Source organism: Athene noctua, chromosome 16 (assembly GCF_965140245.1).
Source record: "Athene noctua chromosome 16, bAthNoc1.hap1.1, whole genome shotgun sequence".
NCBI classification, from domain to species: domain Eukaryota; kingdom Metazoa; phylum Chordata; class Aves; order Strigiformes; family Strigidae; genus Athene; species Athene noctua.
The window spans coordinates 15,794,636-15,815,464 of record NC_134052.1 but is presented as its reverse complement, the minus strand read 5'-3'; the positions used below and the strand labels follow the sequence as shown (position 1 = coordinate 15,815,464).

The following is a 20,829-nucleotide window of genomic DNA, read 5'->3' as shown; positions in this document are numbered from 1 at the left end:
CAGTCTTAAATAATTTCTGTATTTTTATGCAAAGGAACGTGACTCTTACACTCCTCTCTGTTCTTCACAGGAAACAATGACATTACCTACAAAAAGGGCTGTTACCCTGTTTATAAAGTGTGTAAACCAAACTGCAATTATCTATTCCAGAATCTGCAGCAGCAGAACAGAGGTGACACACTCAAAACCCAGTCCAGGACCTGGCAAGCAGGGCTAAAGCTTCCCAACAAACAGATGCCTTTGTAGAATTTGTACTATCAAGATGTAGAGGGGAAAAAAAAAAATCCAAATCCAAAGAGAAGGTATCGATAAAGAGTGATCAGATGGAAAAAGAAGTTTTGCAGATCCTGAACATTTTTTGCCTCCTAGTTCAAAATACAGTTAAATCTACTTAATGCAAGAGGCAACTATTACAGTTCAAAGTAGTGGTACGACACGCACAAAATTAACGCTCTGCTGCTTTCACAAACTCATCTTGCACTTCTCTGGGTATGGAATTCAGGGGTTGCCCGTACACACCACAGCAATCAGCTTACTCCCGCACGAGTTTCACAGCAGCAGAGCTCACGGAAAGGGAAGAGTGTGGCCCACCAGCACTCGGCTGTAGCGTTCGACAACTTCAAACCAGGGCAAGACATCAATCTACGCAGCCTTATTAAAAATGCTAATGAGGACAGTGGTACAGTGCCTACCTCCTGTAACCTGGAAAACAGCTAAAGGAAGATTATTATTTTCATCTCATTTTACAGGTGGTAACTGCCAGAGAAAGACGTGGTGACTTGCTCGAGGTGTCCAGCCCGCGGAGCTGGGATCAGTCTGAACTCCCCAGCCCCAGCCAAGGTCACGCCAGATCCCTTAACACATTCAGATTCACTTTACTGGGCTGTGCTGTACTGCCAGTACCTCTTACTGGTAAGTTTTTCCACTTCCTTTCAAAAACAAAAAGCCTCAAAGCAAACAATAAAGAAAAAAACAATCATTAGCAGAGTACTCCTACACCCCGGAGATGTACGGAATACCCAAGGCTGGGGGCTGCAAACACACCAGCAGCAACTCTGCAAACTATCAGAGAGGCTCTTTAAACCAAACCACTTTCCCTCCTCCGTCTGTGTTTTGCTTCTATAATCTCATACGATCCGTTTTATCAAATCTTAGCCAAGAAGAATTCAATTGCTTTGAATTTTTACATATTTTGTCATGCCTCTGTCACCGAGTGAGCGGTTAACAGGTATATGCATTTCTCTAGGTGATAATGAAATTTGTATTAAAAACAAACATTTCCACATAAAGGGAAGTTACAAGAGTTTAAAAAACAGCAGCTGCTACAAAAAGTGGCGAAGAAAGTAAATTCTAGCCCATTAAACTGCTAATGTAACAGTCAGCTTTATCAAATCAAAGCCATTCCTCTGCTCCTCACCACCCACACGGCAAATCACAGCAAATAACTCAGGCCAGAAAGCGTGTTTGTCAACAAAACGGTGTTGCCAAATAACGGGGCAGGCAGTAAATCACCTTGCGTTTTCTCCCGTCCTTTTCCATAGCCAATTACAGATGCTGATTGACAGTTGCCAGAATCCGCTGCTGCCTGCTGCACATAAACACTAATTGCTAAAACACGCAGATTAATTGTAACCACAACAAGACATTAAATGTTCCTCAAAAGCCAAGATTAGAGACAGACAGTGAAATAGAGGCTTTAGAGCTTCTAGTATTTATAGCTGATGTAACCTAATCAAATACATATTAAGGCAAAATAAATATCCACTTCGTCACAGAAGTACTAAAATATTCTCAGTGCACCAAAACCCAAAAATGCATGAAGTTCCTCTTCACAGCGCCTCCAAAACCACTTCTCCCTTTTTGCTGGAATACAGCTTCTTTTACAACATTTAGCCAAAGAATTATATGAATCAAAAGTATCCGTCACTTCCTGGTAATCTAAACTGTTTACTACAGTGCTTCAACAGTACATAAACCAAGCTTTAGTAAATGAGCTTCTATTCTGCAATTATTCAAGGCAGCGGGTCACATGGCAGCCCGAGAGCTCCATCCAACTCCTCCACATCTCATTTTTCACACCGCTGAGACAGTCCCTGCGACTGCCCGGATTCCAGGCACCGCTCGCAGGAAATCCCGATCGGGGGCAGCAAGCTAAACACGGGATTAATGCTGCTCTAAAAAACCAAGCTCATTAGTCTCTTTAGCAAATAATTATTTTGCAGTTATTCTACCACACCAGCCTACTTTCCAAAACACGGAAGCTTTAGAAAAGCTTTATTAGTTTGTTGACTTGGATGAATATTTTTAATTATTATTTTTTATTTTCAAATAAAACACGGGGCCTATTTTTTAACAATTTTGGCAACAGTATTCCAATGCATCTCTGAAACTCCAAAAGCAACACTGAACTGGCGAAGTTCTTATCTACACATGAAAGCCTAACGCAAAAGGAATATATTCTCACAGAGATCACACATCCCAGCACGACAAAACACACTTCACTCCCAGCCACGCTGACCAGGCTTTAACAAATCTATAAAGAGGAATAATGCTCACGCCAGTACGACACCCCAAACACCCACGGGGTGGCTGTTGCGCAGACATTTACACTTGGGCAAAACAAAAGTGAACTGTCTGCTTGCTCTGCAAGGGAAGTACAGCCACAGGAAACTCCTTTGCTTTGCTACACTATGCGAAGCTCAAATCCAGACCAGAAATCCCATTTATCATCAGGCAAGCCGCTACTACCATTAAAATAAAAGATTACCTCAGTCATATAAAACTGAGCTCCTGTCACAAACCCAGGTATGAGAAAACCAAGCTGCACTAGTCAGAAAATCAGGCAGTACTACAGACATCTGCCAGCCCCTTGAAAAGGGCTACAGCAGAAATAAAGGTGATGCAACTTACTGAAAGTATCTGAATGTTCATGTGACAAACTGTTTTCCAAAACCTAGGAGAAAATTGACAGTAAAAAGCATTAAACCTAGTCAAACAACCAAAAAAATACATGTCATCTCAGAAAGACCAAGGAAAAGCTTCTTCATTTTAAAGAATCCATTTAAGTACTTTAATTAATTACTTTAACACAAACCCTCTTTTTTTTCTTGTATTTCTTCTCCCTGCTTCAGTCATTTTTTCCTCTTTACAGTTTAAACTCAGCTCCTCAGTGTCTGCTTCTTTCACACTTATTTCTTGTTTGTATTGTGTTGTTACCTTTTCAGTAAACCCCCAGATGTGTTTTCTGTTGTTTCCCAGACTCCCAATGCTATTATTCTCTTTCATAATCTCTTTTTTTTAAGTAATTTTCTCCTCTTTCAACTTTCATTCCTGCTCTCTCATGTACATAGTTGAACATCTTCTAAAAATCTGTAGCTGGAGGACTAAACGCATGAGAAGAAAGGCGTGAATAAAAGCCAGACAAGATCACATCTGTTGCTGGAAAATTCAAAGCAGAAACAAGCTCTTCCCCAAGAACTAAAGGCAACGTTTTGCCAGGTCGCTATGCCTCAATATTGCTCTTTTCATTACAGTCTCAAGGTAAGAGGAGATCCGAGAAGTCTGTCATCTTCTCTTCAAAGTCCCCTTGTGTTTGGCAGAAATACAAAGCAGTAACGCTTCCCCCTCGGTCTCCCGAGCTTCCAGGATGATGAGGTCGCGTGACACGCGTTGTCAAGCGACTGCCTACCTAATCAAAGTGACCCGACCGCCAGCGAGCTGGGGGAAGGCAGCCAGCAAACGCCGCGGTCCTTGAAAGAAGCGCAACAGTATTTAGCTTATCATTTATAGCCAAAGCTTTAAGCCAGTTTTTCTAAGTTCTCCCTCTCACCCCAGCAAATTTCAGGAGCCCTTCCAACCTCTCCTCAACTCCCCTCGGACGTAGCGCTTCTCTGCACAGCACGAGCCATCCCTCCAAGCACACCTTTTTCAACGGGAGGTTATCGCTGCTCAGCACCTGGAGTAAACTCATCGGCTCCAGACGAGTCCCCACAGCCTCCAAAGACAACGGCAGTTCAAGCCGCCTCCTATCCCAGAGAGTGTCCTCACCCTTCCCACATAGCTCACCCGATCTCACAGCGGCCGTACCTGGTTTAGCAGAATTTAAGCCTTCAGGTGCTTCACCAGGACAAACGCCACGGCCCTGCCCATTTCACCAGCATCCTTTTAACCCAACAGCAGTAGCACTGTCAACTAAACCCAGCCACAGTCTCTGGCTCCCTGCATTTTGTGGACACTTGCCAAAGCTAGGGGCGACAGCAAGATCCCACAACTGTCTGGAGCTAATTAAAGAAACCCTGGATAATCTTATATCCTACTCTTATTTATAAAGCACACTTGACAGTCATAAACAGTAGAACCCCCAGCTAAGTCCACCAAATACTTTCCCTCCCATAGGCGAACGCGAAGCAGGGCTGGCAAGTCATATTGTGTATTCTTTTTAACACATGTAAGAACAAAGCACATAAAAAAAACTCCACAGCAAAGTCTACAGGGGGAGGGAGTATTCGCTCTCTACATAGGGTGGAAAGGTGAAGGGAAGGAAAGACAGACTTGCTGTCAGGAACAGAAAGGCAAACACCGAGGAAAGTACAGACTGAAAACAGCAACTGAAGTTACGTCTTTAGTGGTGGGACGAACAGACAGCGAGCACGTAGCCGTCCTGGCTTGTGGCAGCGTTACTGCTGCATTAACTGGGTCCAGTTTTAAAAATCATAGGATAAATTAGATTGAAAGCGATTTCACAGCTACATTTGGAGTTAGATCCAGTTGCTCAGGGCTGTGTATAATCAAGATCTGAGTATCTGCAGGGGGAGCGATACCACAACTTCTCCAGGCCCTTCCGCCACCGATTGACCATTCTGTGAAGAATTCCCTTCTTTTAGCCCATGAGAATCTCCCTTCCTATAACTTGTGTCTGTTACTTCTCATCCTTTCTCCATACACATCTGAGAAGGGTCTGGCTCTGGACAACCCATCCACCCCCTTTTCTTCAAGGTTAAGCCACGCTGCCTCAGCCTCTCCACGTACACAATATCTTCATAGCCTCGGCTGGGCTTGCTCAAGCTTGTCAAAGTCTGTCTTCTCCTGGAGATCCCCAAACTGGATCTTGTACTCCAGACGTGGTCTCGCTTCCCTTGACACGCTACGTACTGCTGAGCACGCAGCCAGCCTTCGCAGCCCCTCTTCAGCTCCTTGCTCACCAGAACACATTTTCTGCAAAGCTGCTTTCTCGCTCCTTGGCTGCCAACCTATTCTGGTGCACGGGGTTATTCTGTCCCACGTGCAGGACTTCACATTTGTCTTTGTTGAATTCATGCTGTTTCTGGCACCGCTGCCTTCCAGCAAATCATTCCTCCCAGGCTGGTGTCATCCAACAACTTGCTGAGGGTTTGCTCCATCCCACCACCCAAGTTGCTAACGAACAAAGTGAACAGCATCAGCCTGGAAGCTACCTGGAATGGACACTGGCCTCGTGCTTTCTGGGGTAGTTGTTTAGGATCTCCTGCACACAGCTGGATAATTTTTAGTGTTGTAGTAAATGTACCTTTTTTGTTTGTTTGTTTACAATATGACAAGCAGAAAGGGCAGAGGGCTGTGAGGGAAGATGCCCCAACATCAGCAACCTCTCCCACCCCCATGCTCATTCCTGCATCCTCCCCTGCTACTCCCTCAGTTGTACCAAGACTGTGTGGATAGTTGTGAGGTGAACTCGAGACAGGAACTAATATATTAAAAATAAACTGGTTTATTAAAAAAGTTATTTTTAAACCCAGATCAGTTCCCCAATCCGGTTCACTACATGGTTGTACAGACATTTTCACCGGAACAACTGCAGGAGAGTGTGGGGGTGCAGTTAAGTACCAAGGGAAAGTGGGAGCCACTTAAACTCAGCTTTTCTTTCAAGGACACTGCCAAATTATGACCTGAGCTGAACTCTTCTGGAAAAAAAACTTATATGAAATCAAAGACTTAATTTTCTGAGGTTCTTCTATCTATTTGTGTCAAGTATACAGATCTGCCTGACAGTAGATTCCATCTAAAATTTCAGGAATGATGTTTCTTGCATAGGTTTAGGAAGATTTGACTTGATCTCCTTCTGTGCAAAAGACATAATTAATTTTTAAACTTACAGGGAAAAAAAAAAAAACAAACAACTTTTAATTTCCTAGTGTTTTTTTCTTGGGGATAAAAATTAAAAAGGAGCACCTTGGCTGGTAGAAAAAAAGACAATCTTCTACCAGCTGCTAAAAATATCCTTGAAGCTTGTGTTTCAGATACCCCCTCCTTTCTAGCAGGAATCCTTCAAAAGCATTGCACAACTTACTATTTGTTAAGCAAAACCCAGCATTCTCCCATACTGTAATATTTACATAGAGAAGTGATGCCATGAGCTATATTGGTTTTGATTAGCACTATTTTACAAACATAATAGTACACATGTGGATATAATAAATGTGCACAGCGTTCAAAATAAGCTCCAATTTCACAACTCGGGAAACTATCAGGCAAACACAGATATTTAACCACAACATATATGATGGTTAAAAACTGCTTTTATGTTAAAGACCGTAAGATATCTTAAGTGAATGTTTATGGAACCAAAAGCGTGGTCTCCTTCAGGCTGCACTTTCCCATCCCTCTCCTTCCAGGTTTGAGTCCCACTACAGCTTCTCAACCGTGATTCAAAGCAGAGTGACCTGGGACACTGCCCTGCACTGTTGGGATCTGAATCGCTGAGAAACAACATCCTGCATAAAACTGCAAATTTCCAATGCTGTGACTATTTCTGGAGTGCTCAGGGGGAGGCCGTGCCAACTGAAAGCCAGCATTCATCATACAGGCTTGAATATAATTTTCAAGCCTACAGCCATAGGATGTTCTCCATCTATGTTTTACCAACAGAAACATTCTCCTCAGTACCTCTAGAATAGCATTTCTAAAATAAAACAGGCTTGTTCTACACAAATACAACCTGGTTTTACATTGATATTTCTGCAGTGGTATTCTAGAAGCACAAGTATATCGCCATCTTTGTTTTCCTCAAAACAGTAATCAGTCTACAAGTATCAACTGGAAAATTCCCTCCACTCCTCCAAGTATCTGAAAAAAATAATCAGTTTTTATCTCTTTCCTGTAATATTTGTTTCTCTAACATCGAATCAAATTCTGCAGCTATTTTTCCATGGTCTGTGTCAGCAAAAGGAGCTCCTGGCCCCAAACCCAGCTGCTTGTTTCTGCTCTCCCACAGCCTGTTCGTGACGTCAACTCAACTGCTCGTAGGGCTACAGAGTAAACCTGGTCAACAAGCTGATCTTCCCCAAAGAAAGATACAACAGAACACCTGAATCCAAAGAAGAGAGAAGTGGTTAAATTGGATGAGTTAACTGGTTTTGAAACTATTCTAAAATGGAATAATAAAATGGTCCTTGCAGGAGCAGGAATGACTGGGCAGTGCAGAAATACCTTAAGCCATGCTCTTGATTCCACACAATATGCAGAGAATTGTACAGTAACTTCAAGCAGATTCACTTTAAAAATACTAAGGTTTACTGTGAGCTTAACCTCTTTTCTAAGTCTCATAACTCACACAGTAAAAGGACTGATGTTACTCTCTGCTGCTCCCGTCTCTTGCTGCACATCTGCACATGGACAGAAACATGAAGGGACAAAAATAAAACACTCAAGTATCACATTAAATATGAACACTAGTACTCATGATATGACAGGATGCTGAGTTATAACCTTTGAAAATCCTCAGAAAAATATTTACCTTTTGAAATAAGTGCCTGTAAGAAATGTTTAAAAAAAAAAATAAATAATCTGAGATCAATGCAGCAAAGTCAGTTTTTGGGCTGAGTTCCTAGGGCATTGCATCTAAAGAATTAATTCCTACTGTTTTAATGCAAAAGCAGCGCTTCAAATAGGAAAGTGAAAGTCCTGAACAGTGATGAATGCAAAGTAGGATTAGAATTTTTTTAATGCTAAAAGTAAAACCTTCTTGATTTCTCACTTGCAATTTCAGTAAAGAAACAAACAAACAAAAAAAAGAATAAAAAAAATCTTTCTTCGAAAGGTTGGGATCTCTGTAAAGATGAGCCTAGGGTAACCTTGGCACAAGGAACAAATGAAATAGTGAGAAGGGCACTGGAGAGAGGGGAAGTGCCTCTGATCTCTGGAGTTAAAGCAGATTAACAGTCTCACGGCTGCTACCACAGGGAGGAGGAAGAGGAGGAGGAGGAGGAGGAGGAGGAGGGCTTTGGAGCCTGGGGAAAATGGAATGCAGGGTGGGGAAAAGGAAACAGACACTGAGCTTTGAGCTAAAGCTGGTTTAGGGTGGAACCATTTTAAAGCCAGGGTGTAGCCAGGGAATAAGTGTCTGGGTTTAAAGCAATGATTTTAGTTTCCAAACTTGAAAATAACCTGACCTAACCCTTTAAAAACAGAAACTCAAAAGAGTTATTCCTGCAAATACTGCATCCTAATAGTTTTGTTAGCTTGTAACTGTGGCGATACGGAGAACCGAAATTATCCACTGAGCCCTCTCTGCAATGTTTCTGCAAAATTCAGCATACGGACACAGCAGTCGGGGGGCTCAATGGTTTGGGGGGTTTTTTTGGCTTGGTTTTGCATTTTGCTGCAACTAGCAGCCACCTCCACACAGCAAACTGGATACTTCATGCACAAGAAGAGAGTACCAAAGACGGTCTAGAAACCTGGGCAGCTCGGTAAGCGCCAGAGGAATGCAGAACAGGGGCTAAGCTGATTTCGGGGGTGGCATTAGAGCACAAATCTGTAACCCCTCCAGGTCTGGCTGCGAAAGAAAGCCTGGCATCGCCGACTGCCACTGCTTAAGGCATCGAAATATCTCCCCAATAAAAACATCATTAAAACTCCCTCATTTGTAGCAAAACAAATTTTAGTACCTTGCTCCGTAACTGTAACTACATGAAAAGCAGGTGGAAAAATGCAGTAATTAACTTAATTTTCCAAGTGGCAGGCAATTTGTAATTTACTGTTACCTACCCTCAAAAACACTCCAACAGCTTTCCAATAAGCTGAACATTTTGATTCAAAACATCTATCCTCCTTAAAAAGTGATCTTTCCAAAACTGAGCATAGAAGACTGATCTAAATAATGAACTAACAGTAGGAAACTACTAAAAGTTGACCCCATGTTGTTTTAGGACATCAGATATTAATCTGACAACAGGAATTTTAACCAGCCTAGTTCTCATTCGCGGCTGTAACAAATACTTAAACACATGCCTTAAGTTTTTACACTGCAACCACAACTCAAACCATGGCAGATGGATTGGAGGCTCCATCTCTTCAAGGCAACATCCATTTAAATGAAGAGTAAATGCCCGTATTCCATCCCAGTGATTTTTTTTTTTTGGCTGCCACACTACATGGATCATTTCAACACCGCGTGCTTTCAATCCTAAGACTTCCCTTTGCAACTCCTTCAATACATTTGTTTTCACCCCATAAAAACCCACAATTTACCAATATATCTTTATTTTAGGTAGGATGAATAGTTTCAAGTATGTGATTCCACATCTCAAAAAAAAAAAAAAAGGCTTTTCATGCACTTTTTGAAGAGCAGGGTGAGAAGTTTTGGATAGGCCAGAGTAGAGGGATCAGTGTGCCACTGATGGGAGACAGACAAGGCAGAACAGCACATGGGAACGCTATTAATTTACTCTGCAGCTGCATTTCAAGCCGGAGCAAAAGGTTTTTAAGATTGGGTTGCAGAAGTTAAAAAGAAGAGTGAAGAATGACTGGACAGGAGAGTGTTAGTCTCAGTGAGGTTTATCTATCTCTAATGGGAATAGCTGGTGCAAAAGCCTAAAAATCAGTTCACTCAGTGTGCCTTAATGCTCGATATTCCTGGTAGAGGTGTGTTCTGGTTTAACACTGCTCCCTCATCTCTTCAATCTGTCTCAAATACCACATTTACTACACTAAATTCAGGCTCTTTGTTCTTAGTTCTCTTTTTCTATAATCCCTCTTCCTGCTCCTTATTTCTCTCCTATGCCATGCCACCTCTCCTTCCCTTTACCACCATTCCATGTTGGCATAATCCTTCGCACTAAATAGCCTCCACCTCTGACTGCAGAACCACATGCTTTCTGAGCTCGTTCACGCTACATTTTCTTTACTTCTTCACTAATATTAACCTTCAGTTCTAGCCTACAGATCATCTTTTTTCTTCTCTTTTAAACACCAGCTCTTCAGGACAGGTAAACTGATTATTATAAAGCATCATGTAAAGCCAGGAGTATTATACAGGTTTTGCAAAACAAAAATCTTCCTAAGATTTTAAGAGTTTAAGAGTTCCTTAAACACCTGAACCCTGAATACAAACACCACGCTCAAGTTTTTCCTCCTGTCATTATGCAAGGCTTCTATTCCACTGCTGGGACTAACATGCTTGCCATATATCACAACAGAAACAATGGAATTTTCACTGTATTTTTAAATAATAATAGAAATTTTTTTTTAAATCAAAGAAAGATTTGAAGATTTGCATTGAAAATGTGAAAGAGTTACAGGAAGTCCGGTAGCTTGGTGAGAAAAAGACTTTTTTGTAAGAATAAAATTATCCTATAAAATGACAATCTACACATTCACCTACCTGCGCTCAGACAGGTCCAGAGACCTCACCTGCACAAAATCAGTTGAGAGTTCATCTAGACCGAGCTCTTTCTTGCCTCCCTCAGAAGCCTTCTGAAATATAAGCTCACTATATGATCCAACTGTTAAGCATCTGTGCTCGCCAACAACTCCTGTAATCATAATTTGCTCCCTAGAAACAAAGACAGAAAAAGGGATAGGAAAAGGCTTCCGACACCAGCTGCCTCCAGTCTTCACGGAGAGCCAGTAGCACAACTCCCTGCAGCAGGCACTGAAATCAGCTTGTGTCATTGGAAAATGATGAACTGAAATGTCTCCTCACCACAAGGGAGGAAACTTGTGCATAATTAAAGATTTTGATGGGAAAATATTAAAGGAATTCAGAACTCTACAAAGTCAGAAGGATACAGGGAAGCCCTGTCCATCCTCCTCATGAAGGTCACTATTCCGGGCTTACTTAAGTCCTGAAGCTCTTACAGAATACAACATTTTCACTATTTGTAACCAAAGTAAAGCAGAAAGTTCTCAAACTGTAGCATCTCTAAAAATGACTCTTCTGTTTTGAAAATAATTAGCTTCATTTCACAGTCAATTGGCACACAAAAATTCACTTGCAGCTTTAGGGTGCAAACACTCAGAAGATGTGTGGGAGTACTTCCTTCGAAATAAATTCCTGAATCATAACTACTATGCTTGAGCTAACACATTAATAGAACCATCAATAAATTCTTCAAAAGACACCCTCCAAATGACAGAGTTTTCCATTATATAAAGAGGCAAAACCAGCAACATTTTGCTAGCTTAACAACTCTTCTAGTGAAGATAACTATCCTCTTCAGCGAGAGCCTTTTAAATACCACCTGATCCTGTAGTCCATGCACTCAGGACGTGTAATCCTGTAAAAACTTTATCCAGCAGTGTTAAAGCAACAGCAGCCTAAAGAAAATTAAGATGCTCAAGGCACAAGACTACTTCTGCATTTTGTAGGCATCTTTGATATTAAAGACTAACAAATAGCAGTGTGTTTCTTTAGAAAACCTATGGAATTCAAGGAAACAGGTTAAAATAAAAGACAGACCTGTTATTTTGGCAGGTCTGTAGAGGAAATTCTTCTTGGCTCAGTTATGAAGAAAGTTATTATTTATAAAAGCCCATCCTTCAGTTTACTTTGGAGAACTGCTGTTCCAAGTTAACACGGCTCGGTGAGGAAAACATATATATGAATGTTTCATACAAGGAAGGACAGACTGACATCCTGAACAACCCAAACAGGATGAGAAAGGAAAAACCTAACGTGTTTTATGCTAAACAGTGAATCCAAATTAACAAATTGGAACTAGCACGAAAAGATAGTGCTCATCAATCTTTGTGCGTGACTGCTACCACCCTGTAGGAACCGAGAGCTTAATCACCCTCTCAATCTAGCATCTCAACTTAGTTTGGATTCTTTTGCAAATCCTGTTTTATTATTCTTTCTTGGATGAAGAAGATATATTCTCCATGGGAAACATGAACAATCTCTTGCTTCAGTGGCTATTTCCATGATGTTAGATTACCATTAATAAGACTACTCCAGACACTCCCTTTTATTTTCATCCATAGTGTGATCAAATTCCAAGCCTCTCAGCAGGACCCCACCAACATCTGGAAATTAATCAACTGATACAGAAAGAATTTTCTTATCCTTTCAATTAAAAAAAAAAATCAGTGACTTTGAGACCCCACTACATCATATTTAAGCACAGTCTACTTACGTATTTGGGACTCCTTAACACACCCTGCCCATATTGATAAGGACATCTGTTTCCCACTGAAAGAAGCACCACTACAAACCAGCTGTTAGTCGTTTCAAAATGCAAAGTTTCTTTGAGTTTCTTTGCAACATAACATCAATTATGTAATCCTTAGCTAGCAGTAGGAAAGTAGTTTAATCTGTGAAGTATACTGCCCCAAATAACCACTGAATTAAAAGGGTGATGGAATGGTTACTTGCAAGATCCACCTTCCAAAACACCGATTGCATTGTGCTGAAACGCAGTCAACAATTTCAGAAGGAAGACACCACCACTGAGCTTTTAAGATGGCTTCTCTCGCCTACCTCAGTTTTTGCATTGCCAGAAAGTCTGCGTTAGTCCTCCAGTATAGAGGCATTTGCAAATGGTACCCGAATTATCCCACGGTGAGGGCTTTCAGACTGAACAAGGAGCATCTTAAAATAACTGAATAGATCACAAAAGTGAAGGAGCCTCAAAGAACAAAGAGTTCTAGGTAACTTTTTTCCTCTTAGCTACTTATGAAAGAACATTCAACACCCATTTCCTCAGCAAAGGAGTACCTTTTCATCTTAGACATGAACAATACAGATAGGGACACTTCTAAATAAATGAAGTTTAAAAAAAAAAAAAAGAGCCCTAGACTATGAAGTCTGTTTTAAAGAATGAAACCTGACCCTACTAAATCAAAGACAACTTCAAGCTGAAATTTAAATACATCCTAAATACTCATTACACGGTGCAGACGCTTGCCATTACCTGCTTTCACACAAGAGAGTAGTTTTTTCTTCATGCACAGGACCTAAGTTTGCAACACCCCTCAACTACTTCTGAATTCTAGCAGAAAAACAAAGAACCTGGGGTCCCAATAATGAACCTAAGCAGAACCCTGTAGCTTGGCAACCCAGGAGATGGAGCAGTTCACAAGAGGGTTGCTTCCACCTGCTGGAGATGGGAAATATTAATGCGAGCCCTAAAGACCCTTCTGCTTGTAGGGACCAGGACAGAGATGGTTTGGGGGAGCAGGGGCGCCTTCACTGCATGCTGAAAGAGAAGCAACCTCACCAGTTCTGATTTCACCCAAACCACGCATCTATGGACAGAAGCAGGCGAGAGGCTTGCTGCTGACCAGATGGCCAAGTGTTGGATGAAAATGAACACACACAGAGATCTGAAACCCTCTGAATTCATACCCAAAAAGTCCCCAAAAAAGACAAGAAAATTCAACCTAAAATGCACGCAGGGTTCCTCCTGTGTGCTTCCCCATGGCATGCAGATACACACCCATCCCACAGCGCACAGAAACATCCCTTTTCAGCTGGGCAGAAAGGAATATTTCACGCCAGCTCACCTCTCCAGATGGCCAATGTGGGGAAACCGTGAGCAGCTCAGTGTCCCAACATCCCCCCTGCCCAGCACGGTTGCTTTTACTTTGCAGACTGGCTGCCCACTGCCAGCACACGCAGCCCCTGGGCCTGGTCGGTTCTGACATCCCTCTGGTTTGGGACAGGGAGAAGGGTTGCCCTTCAGTTTTTCCTTTTGCTTTACCAGTACTAGTGGATACTGAAACTACTCTCCCAACCACCACCATTCAGCTTCCCCTTTCCCATCATTAGAAACGCCTCTTTTATTGGAAAGCGCATTTAAGACAAGTTTTGGAACAAATAATTTGACTGTGCCTGCTGATGTGCTGTCTCAACACTGCGCTGAGTCAACACCCAAAGCCATCTTCCTCTCATCTGCAAACAGCTGTCAAAGAAAAGGCCACTTCTACTTAATTCCTTAACAACTGGGAATTAAATGATCTAAACTTCGTGCAGCTTCCAGTAATACAATCTTACAGAATCATCTCGGTTGGAAAAGCCCTTGAAGATCCTCCAGTCCAACCATTAACCTCACACTGACTGTTCTCAACTCCACCAGACCCCTCAGCCTTATGTCAATCTCGTACATTTTGCACTGTTTTCAATAAAGACATTCAATTTATAACCCATTTGCCAAGATGATCAGAGCTGCAGTACTGTTTCCGCAGTCTCTCCAACACGTGTGGTTTTGTGTCATATACCCATCTGACCCCCCCCACACCTCACGGGCAGTACAAGGGATTGAGTTGTTTTTATGGGATGCCATGAAAGCGAAAAATATTTGCGTGTGAACAGCATACCAGGCAATCCCTGCTGAATCTTCATTCAAAACAATATAAAAATATATGCATTATAAACCCCGGATTCATCATAAATCACTGTTATCTCGCATTTTTCTTCTAACCCATGTTGTTTAGATTTTATCATCAGCCAATTACAATAATTACATGCAAGCCTGCTGCAGCAGATAATGTAAAACATAATAAATCTACAGACATTTGTAGAGGTTACCCGTTCAATGAAAACCACATTTAAACTTCAGTATGTAAGCAACTTAAATGTCCTTTTTCAGCCCATAAAGACTCTTCAGACTTCCAGTACTATTTATACTGCTTTTTTCATCTGAATTTGGCAACATAAGGGTATATAATCTCACACACCCTTCTCCTGGCTGACTTGGATTCTGGTATGCAGTGAAACACAGGCTAACTCACAGCACAGCGTTCTTCAAGTCAGCTTCAGGGAGTTTAATACCACCCTCCCTTAAAGGCCTTAGGGGAAAAAAACACCCAAACTCCCGTATCAACAGGATTCCTGGATCTATTAACTGCCAGTGATTAATGAATCAAATCGAACAATTATCTTGAGACAGAAAAGTAACTACTGAAGATTCAAAAGAAGCCGAGAAAACATTTTTCTCTCTGGCTACACACTTTCAAAGCAGCCACTCATCTCAGACTACAGGTAGTCACACATCAAAATACAGTTTAAGCCTTAGTAACACCTCAAAACTCCACATTATTCTTAAGAGTTACTAAACACTTATCTTGCCATTACTAGCAACAAGCTATGGTGGTTTTCTTACACGTGAGAAAGTGACACCTGAATATCAGGAATTACTGAAGATAGCATTGTTAACACTGAATTACACCTGTGTGTGGTGTAATTACCCCATCAATCTACATGCAAGGAAAATTCTTCAACCTTGACATCAGCTTGCACACCTGCTAAAATAAATTCCAACCTTTCCTCTCACAAATTCCAACAATTACAATGGTGTTTTGGCGGTTCAAGGCCAAAACAAAACTACCAACTTCTTTCACAGGAGAACCAGCCTGCGATGCTGAAGTTCCCGACTGAACCATGCAGTGCTTGGTTCTTTTGAATTGCCAGCAACACAGTTTTTGACATTTTTCAGTTTCTGGCAAGCTAATACATTTCAAAGACTGATAAGATCATACCGTAAACAGATCTAATTAACTCAACATTTTCAATGTCAGCCATGAAAAATCAGGAGGACTTACTTGGGTCTCGACTGCTGTACGGCCATCCTGAGGCAGGTAAAAAAGATGGCATGGGAGAACTTGCCCTGCTGTCATCCTCCACCTGCTGCGTAATATGCCGCACAGTTTCTTTATTTTTTCTGTTCTTCCTGCGCCCGGTGGGTTGCCAGCCATCCCCTACTCCTTGGTCAGAGAACGCGTTCTGTATTGCACTATCCTTGGCAGAAGGTAGTTCGCCCCCTCCATAATGTGACGGGGAAACCTGCTCCTCTTTGATACGTAAAGACCCATAGCCCATGTCACTAGACCAAAGAGACTGGGATGAAACGTCTTCGTGGCTGTCTGTTTTTGGTTCTTGATCCTCTTTTCCGTAACTACTCCCTCCCTCGTGGCAGCTGGCAATAGCGGAATCTCCAGAAGAGTTTGCTGGACTTGTTCGCCGAGCTAGCCAGGGAGATATACTCCTGCCAGCCACCACTGCTGAAATCAAAGCATCCGTACTGCTGCTGGAAGGGGCTCCGAGCTCATAATCGACGAGGTCATCTGAGGCATCTGACTTTATGCTTATGTCGAGAGCTGCTTTGATGAAATTGTGACAGGCTTGTACAATATCTGTCATCTGCAGGTAGCTAGCAGCCGACATCACCTCAATGACGTTCCTGCTGGTCAGGGCGAGGTGTGCAGAGTACATGAAGTCTATGATTGCTTTAAAACCTTGCGCGGTTACAATGTCCAAGTGGGTGACTGTGGCCTGGTCGGAGGTTTTCTGCACCTGGCAGTACAGCGTTTTGAAGTAGCGACTACTCCCAAGCAGAACGTTTTTGTGAGCCTTAAATATCTTCCCCTCCACTATAATGCAAACGTCACAGAGGATGCCGTGTTGTCTCTGCTCGTTAAGCTCACGCAGCAGATGACGGTAGTGGGAAGCAATCTCCATATCTTCCTTTCGGTTATTCATTTGGAAATCTTTGTGTTTCCTCTTCCACAAGTCCTGTATGGGGAAGGAAATGACAGTATTACAAAATCCAATACAAGCTTACAGACGTGTTTTTTTTCAAAGACTGAGACAAACCCCAAGTTATACCAAATTAAGTAACAGGTTCATGTTGAAAGAATGCCACTACTGCCTAGAAAGACTGCACATTCATTACAGGATGCAGCTTATTTTTACCAGACTTCAAATAATTTAAGTTAAAAGGGACTAGATTTGAAGCTCAATCCTCCAGTGGCTCCTAACATCCCAGAGAAACATTTCCTTAAATTACTACAGACTTGTAAGAAAACCTGTCTTAAGTTACTGGGGTAAAACAGCTGTCAGTTTTTACCATTTGGGTTCAGTGAAGTTTGGTTTTGAAAGAGGTAACTACGCTTAAAACCACGCTGATGGAGACAAACTATTGAAGAGCACTCTGTAACACAATTTCCTCAAGGGAACAAGCATTATGTACAGCACACTGAATAGCTGAAATCCTCAACAGCGAAAGCCAATTGAAACCAGCTATTTCCCTTGCTATATTGCGGTTGAGGGGCTATAAATACTGTTTTCAAGTCAGAAGAGCAACAGGCAAATCCAAGACCACAGATCACAAAATTTTGAGTCCCCACCCGAACTAAACTGGCAATAGATTAGACATATGAAATTAACGTTATTTGAAGCTTAACTACTTATAAGCACGAGATTTTTAATTTTGCAACAAAACATGTTATTTCCTTGGCTTTACGTCTCCGAGTCTACCCCACAACCACCCTAAAATCTTGGATGGAGAAATTCTAATAATCACCTAAACATTCACATTTTAGAAAGGATGCTTATGACCCAAATAACAAAGCATCCATCAAGCTGAGAAGAATTCACATGACTTCTGATCACCTTTCATGAAATTTGACAGTATTATCCAAAAAAAGGCTAGTCAGTGCCAGCAGCATGGCAGAGACGTGTATCTTGTAAGTTATGCTCCAAATTATCCTCCTCTTACACCCCAAAAGAGAAAAAAAGGTCTTAAATGTGAGTATGTTGACAGTAATCAGTGGCACTAATATTTTTAGACTGAATTTTATTCCACCTGCAAAGCACAAATACGAGAGGAGCAACACATCAACGTGGAGGAGCGCATACATACATTTCTCACAGCCACGCAGCTCTGTGGTCCGGCCAGCATCATCCAAAACTCCCTGCCCTTCATCTCCCAAGGTCACACGTATCCACACATTCTGTCTCTCAAGCGAGAGGACTTCGAGTTCACGACTCTCAAGGTATTAAGGATGGACACTGGCAGCGTCAGAACAGACTGATGAAGCACTCTCTGCGACACCGAACCTCAGCAGCTACTGCCCTGGCAGCTCCATACTTGCCTTTGCTGCCACAGCCTTACAAATCCCTTGGCATCCATCTCTGCCATTTCATCTGGCTTACACCACTTATTTGGAACTTGCAATCAAGATTTATATACTGTGTAACAGTGGCTTAATGGTCCAACTGATTAAGAGCACCAAGATGCCACACAACATAAAGGATATCTACTCCTTTCTCTCAAAAAACTTAATTTTGTTCCAATATAAGCAGTTCCAACTGTAAAATTGGTATGTGGGCCTACATGTTAACATACAACTGTAAAACTGGTATCGGCTGACAAGACTAAATTTCAAATGTAATTACAGGCCGGCGCACGCCTCAGAAGCCTGGATTCAGGCTACTGGTGGTTGCTGATAAAACCAAAAATCACTGTACTTCTGAGGTCTTACAGTCTTGAAATGTAGATGGTTAAATATAAGCACTGTCAGTAAGGAGGCTGATGAGAGCTTAAAGCAACCTTCTAACATACATCGAGTTCAAACACAAACTCAGTCCCATCTGTTCAAACGGGCTCACAGCAGTGGGCAATCCTAGGACAGCCATGATTAAGAAAGTTTCCTGTACTGTGGAATACAGATCCATAAGACCTTTGCCCCCTTCCCCTAGTCTGTGCTATTATTATCATCTATGGGAGCAAAATAGCGACAGTTTAGCCAACACCATTGGCTAGAAAACCACCTCTCAGCCCACAGAACATACGTGACACGGGACCTTTCTTCTAGAGAGCCACCTGATGATTCAAAAGGTCAAGTTATGCAAGATTGCCTGCACAAGCTTCTCCAGTTCCGCAAGAATGGAGCTGACACCGTCTCTTCAGCAGTGTCAGAAATGCTAATTTGCAAGACCAGCTGGTCCCTGATCATTGAGAAGCATTTGCTTCCCTCTAGAGAGGAAAGACCATCCTCCTGCAACACAAATAGGCTGAATTGGTGTTCATCTATTTCAAATCCATACAGCTTTTCTACAGAATTAAAGACAGAGCGCACAAAGCAGCTTATTTTTTTTAAATTTGAACTGGAAGAGATCAATAATAGCGTAGCTCTGCACTATCTGAACGACACCACCTATTTACCATTGAAACCCGCCCAGAGACCTCAAATCAAATTCTCACACAGAAGCCATTTCCTTTTCAAATAAATGAAATAAATAAATAAAAATTAGAGGCAGGGACTAAGGGGGGATTTTTCAGGTGTTTGGCCTGAAAAGGTTGTGATGGAACCAGCCAGCACAGCAGCTCTCTAACCCAGGCTCTGTAGGTGGCTGCAACCACTTCCCAACATCGTCAGGTTTGAGAGAACCACCTCTTAAGGCAGAATGACAGTTCAGTTTTGTCTTTATTCCAGAAGCCACTACTGCATCTACTTTTAGGAGCTGAAGAGTCAGCTTAGTCCCCTCAGGAAATATGAATTGCCACATAGGATAAAATGAGTTGTCCATCACCAATCCTGCCTTCAAAAGCTGCCATATCCACATGATTCACAGGAAGACACAAGAAAACCTCACAGCATACAATTACAAAGCCATCACAAGGTTTCAGATATGGCATTTCCTTTTGGTAAGGTATCACAGGTATCAAAATCCATATTCTAAGACATCAACCCTCTGAAACTGGTTGGGGGAAAGAAGAAAGAAAAAAAAAAAAATCTCCTGCAAGGATAATTTCCTCAATTTAATACAGATTAGCATCAGGAGTATTTGTCAATGTCTTCACCTGCTTTTGTGAATTTATACAACAACAGCTTTTCTTCTTGAATGTTTTTCACCTGGGAATTACACCAATTCCTTGTGATTTTCTTTACTATTTCATCTATTTATCCAGCTTAGTGCAGTGGGTTGGGTTCCCCCTCACTGTTGAGAACAGTCTATTTTAGACAGACCTTGTCCTCGGTTTGAGCTGCCTGTGGCAGAAACCCAGATGAAAATACTTGTCTCTTGCTACCTTTGGTTTAGACTGGACCAGTCTGAGGTTCAGGCGTTGACTAATCTGGTGCTTTTTACAGATGAAGCCTCTTTAGGAAACAGCTTTTCTCTGACTTTGTTTCCTATCAAGGGATTTTTTTTTTTACTAAACACAGATGTACACAAAAATCTATGCAAGATTCTGTACTGGCCTCCCTCCCACCCACCAAGCTCTTGACAGAAGACACCCTCCAGGCAAGCCACGGATGAACAAAAGCGTGTCGTTACAGTAAGATCATACAGTCCTTGTGTCTTCCTTGCCCACGTTTCCAAGGACACTGGGGACAAGAGCAGAGGGTGGGTAGATACCTTTTGCACAAGAAAGCAAAACACCTGACATTCTAAAATATGATGAATGTAAGAAAACAAGTACAAATAATGACAATATACATTCTTCTACACAAAGCAAAGACAACCTGTCCTTGGTCCAAAGTACTTTAAAGAGATAGAGAGATGGATGGGGAGGACACCCAAAGAGCAGCATCCTTCCCGCTGGCAGGTGAGCACATTACAGCTCTTTCAAGTACGCAGGCAACAACGTGGGTACTCCCAGGTTCAGTCTAATCAATAAAATTCAACATCTTCCAAACCAGCAATTATTACTGTAGATATCTTGATCTTCCTCTGTCTAAAGGTCTGTTACCTTATACACATCGTTCCACATTCAACATTTGTCACAGCATTGTACCTTTTAAATGAGAGGTCTTTGGGGGAGAAAATTAAATATGCCTCAAATTCAG

General features: G+C 41.9%; 1 protein-coding gene across 4 annotated transcripts in view; it reads right to left on the bottom strand.

Moving 5' to 3' along the window:
* The window catches only part of ZBTB46 (zinc finger and BTB domain containing 46), a 58,032-nt gene that overhangs the window by 24,362 nt on the left and 12,841 nt on the right, over window positions 1-20,829 (bottom strand). For all 4 annotated transcript variants that reach the window (XM_074920554.1, XM_074920557.1, XM_074920555.1 and 1 more), the window contains one exon: window positions 15,799-16,768. In XM_074920554.1, the coding sequence (XP_074776655.1) occupies window positions 15,799-16,768 (970 nt within the window). The remainder of the gene's footprint in view (window positions 1-15,798; window positions 16,769-20,829) is intronic.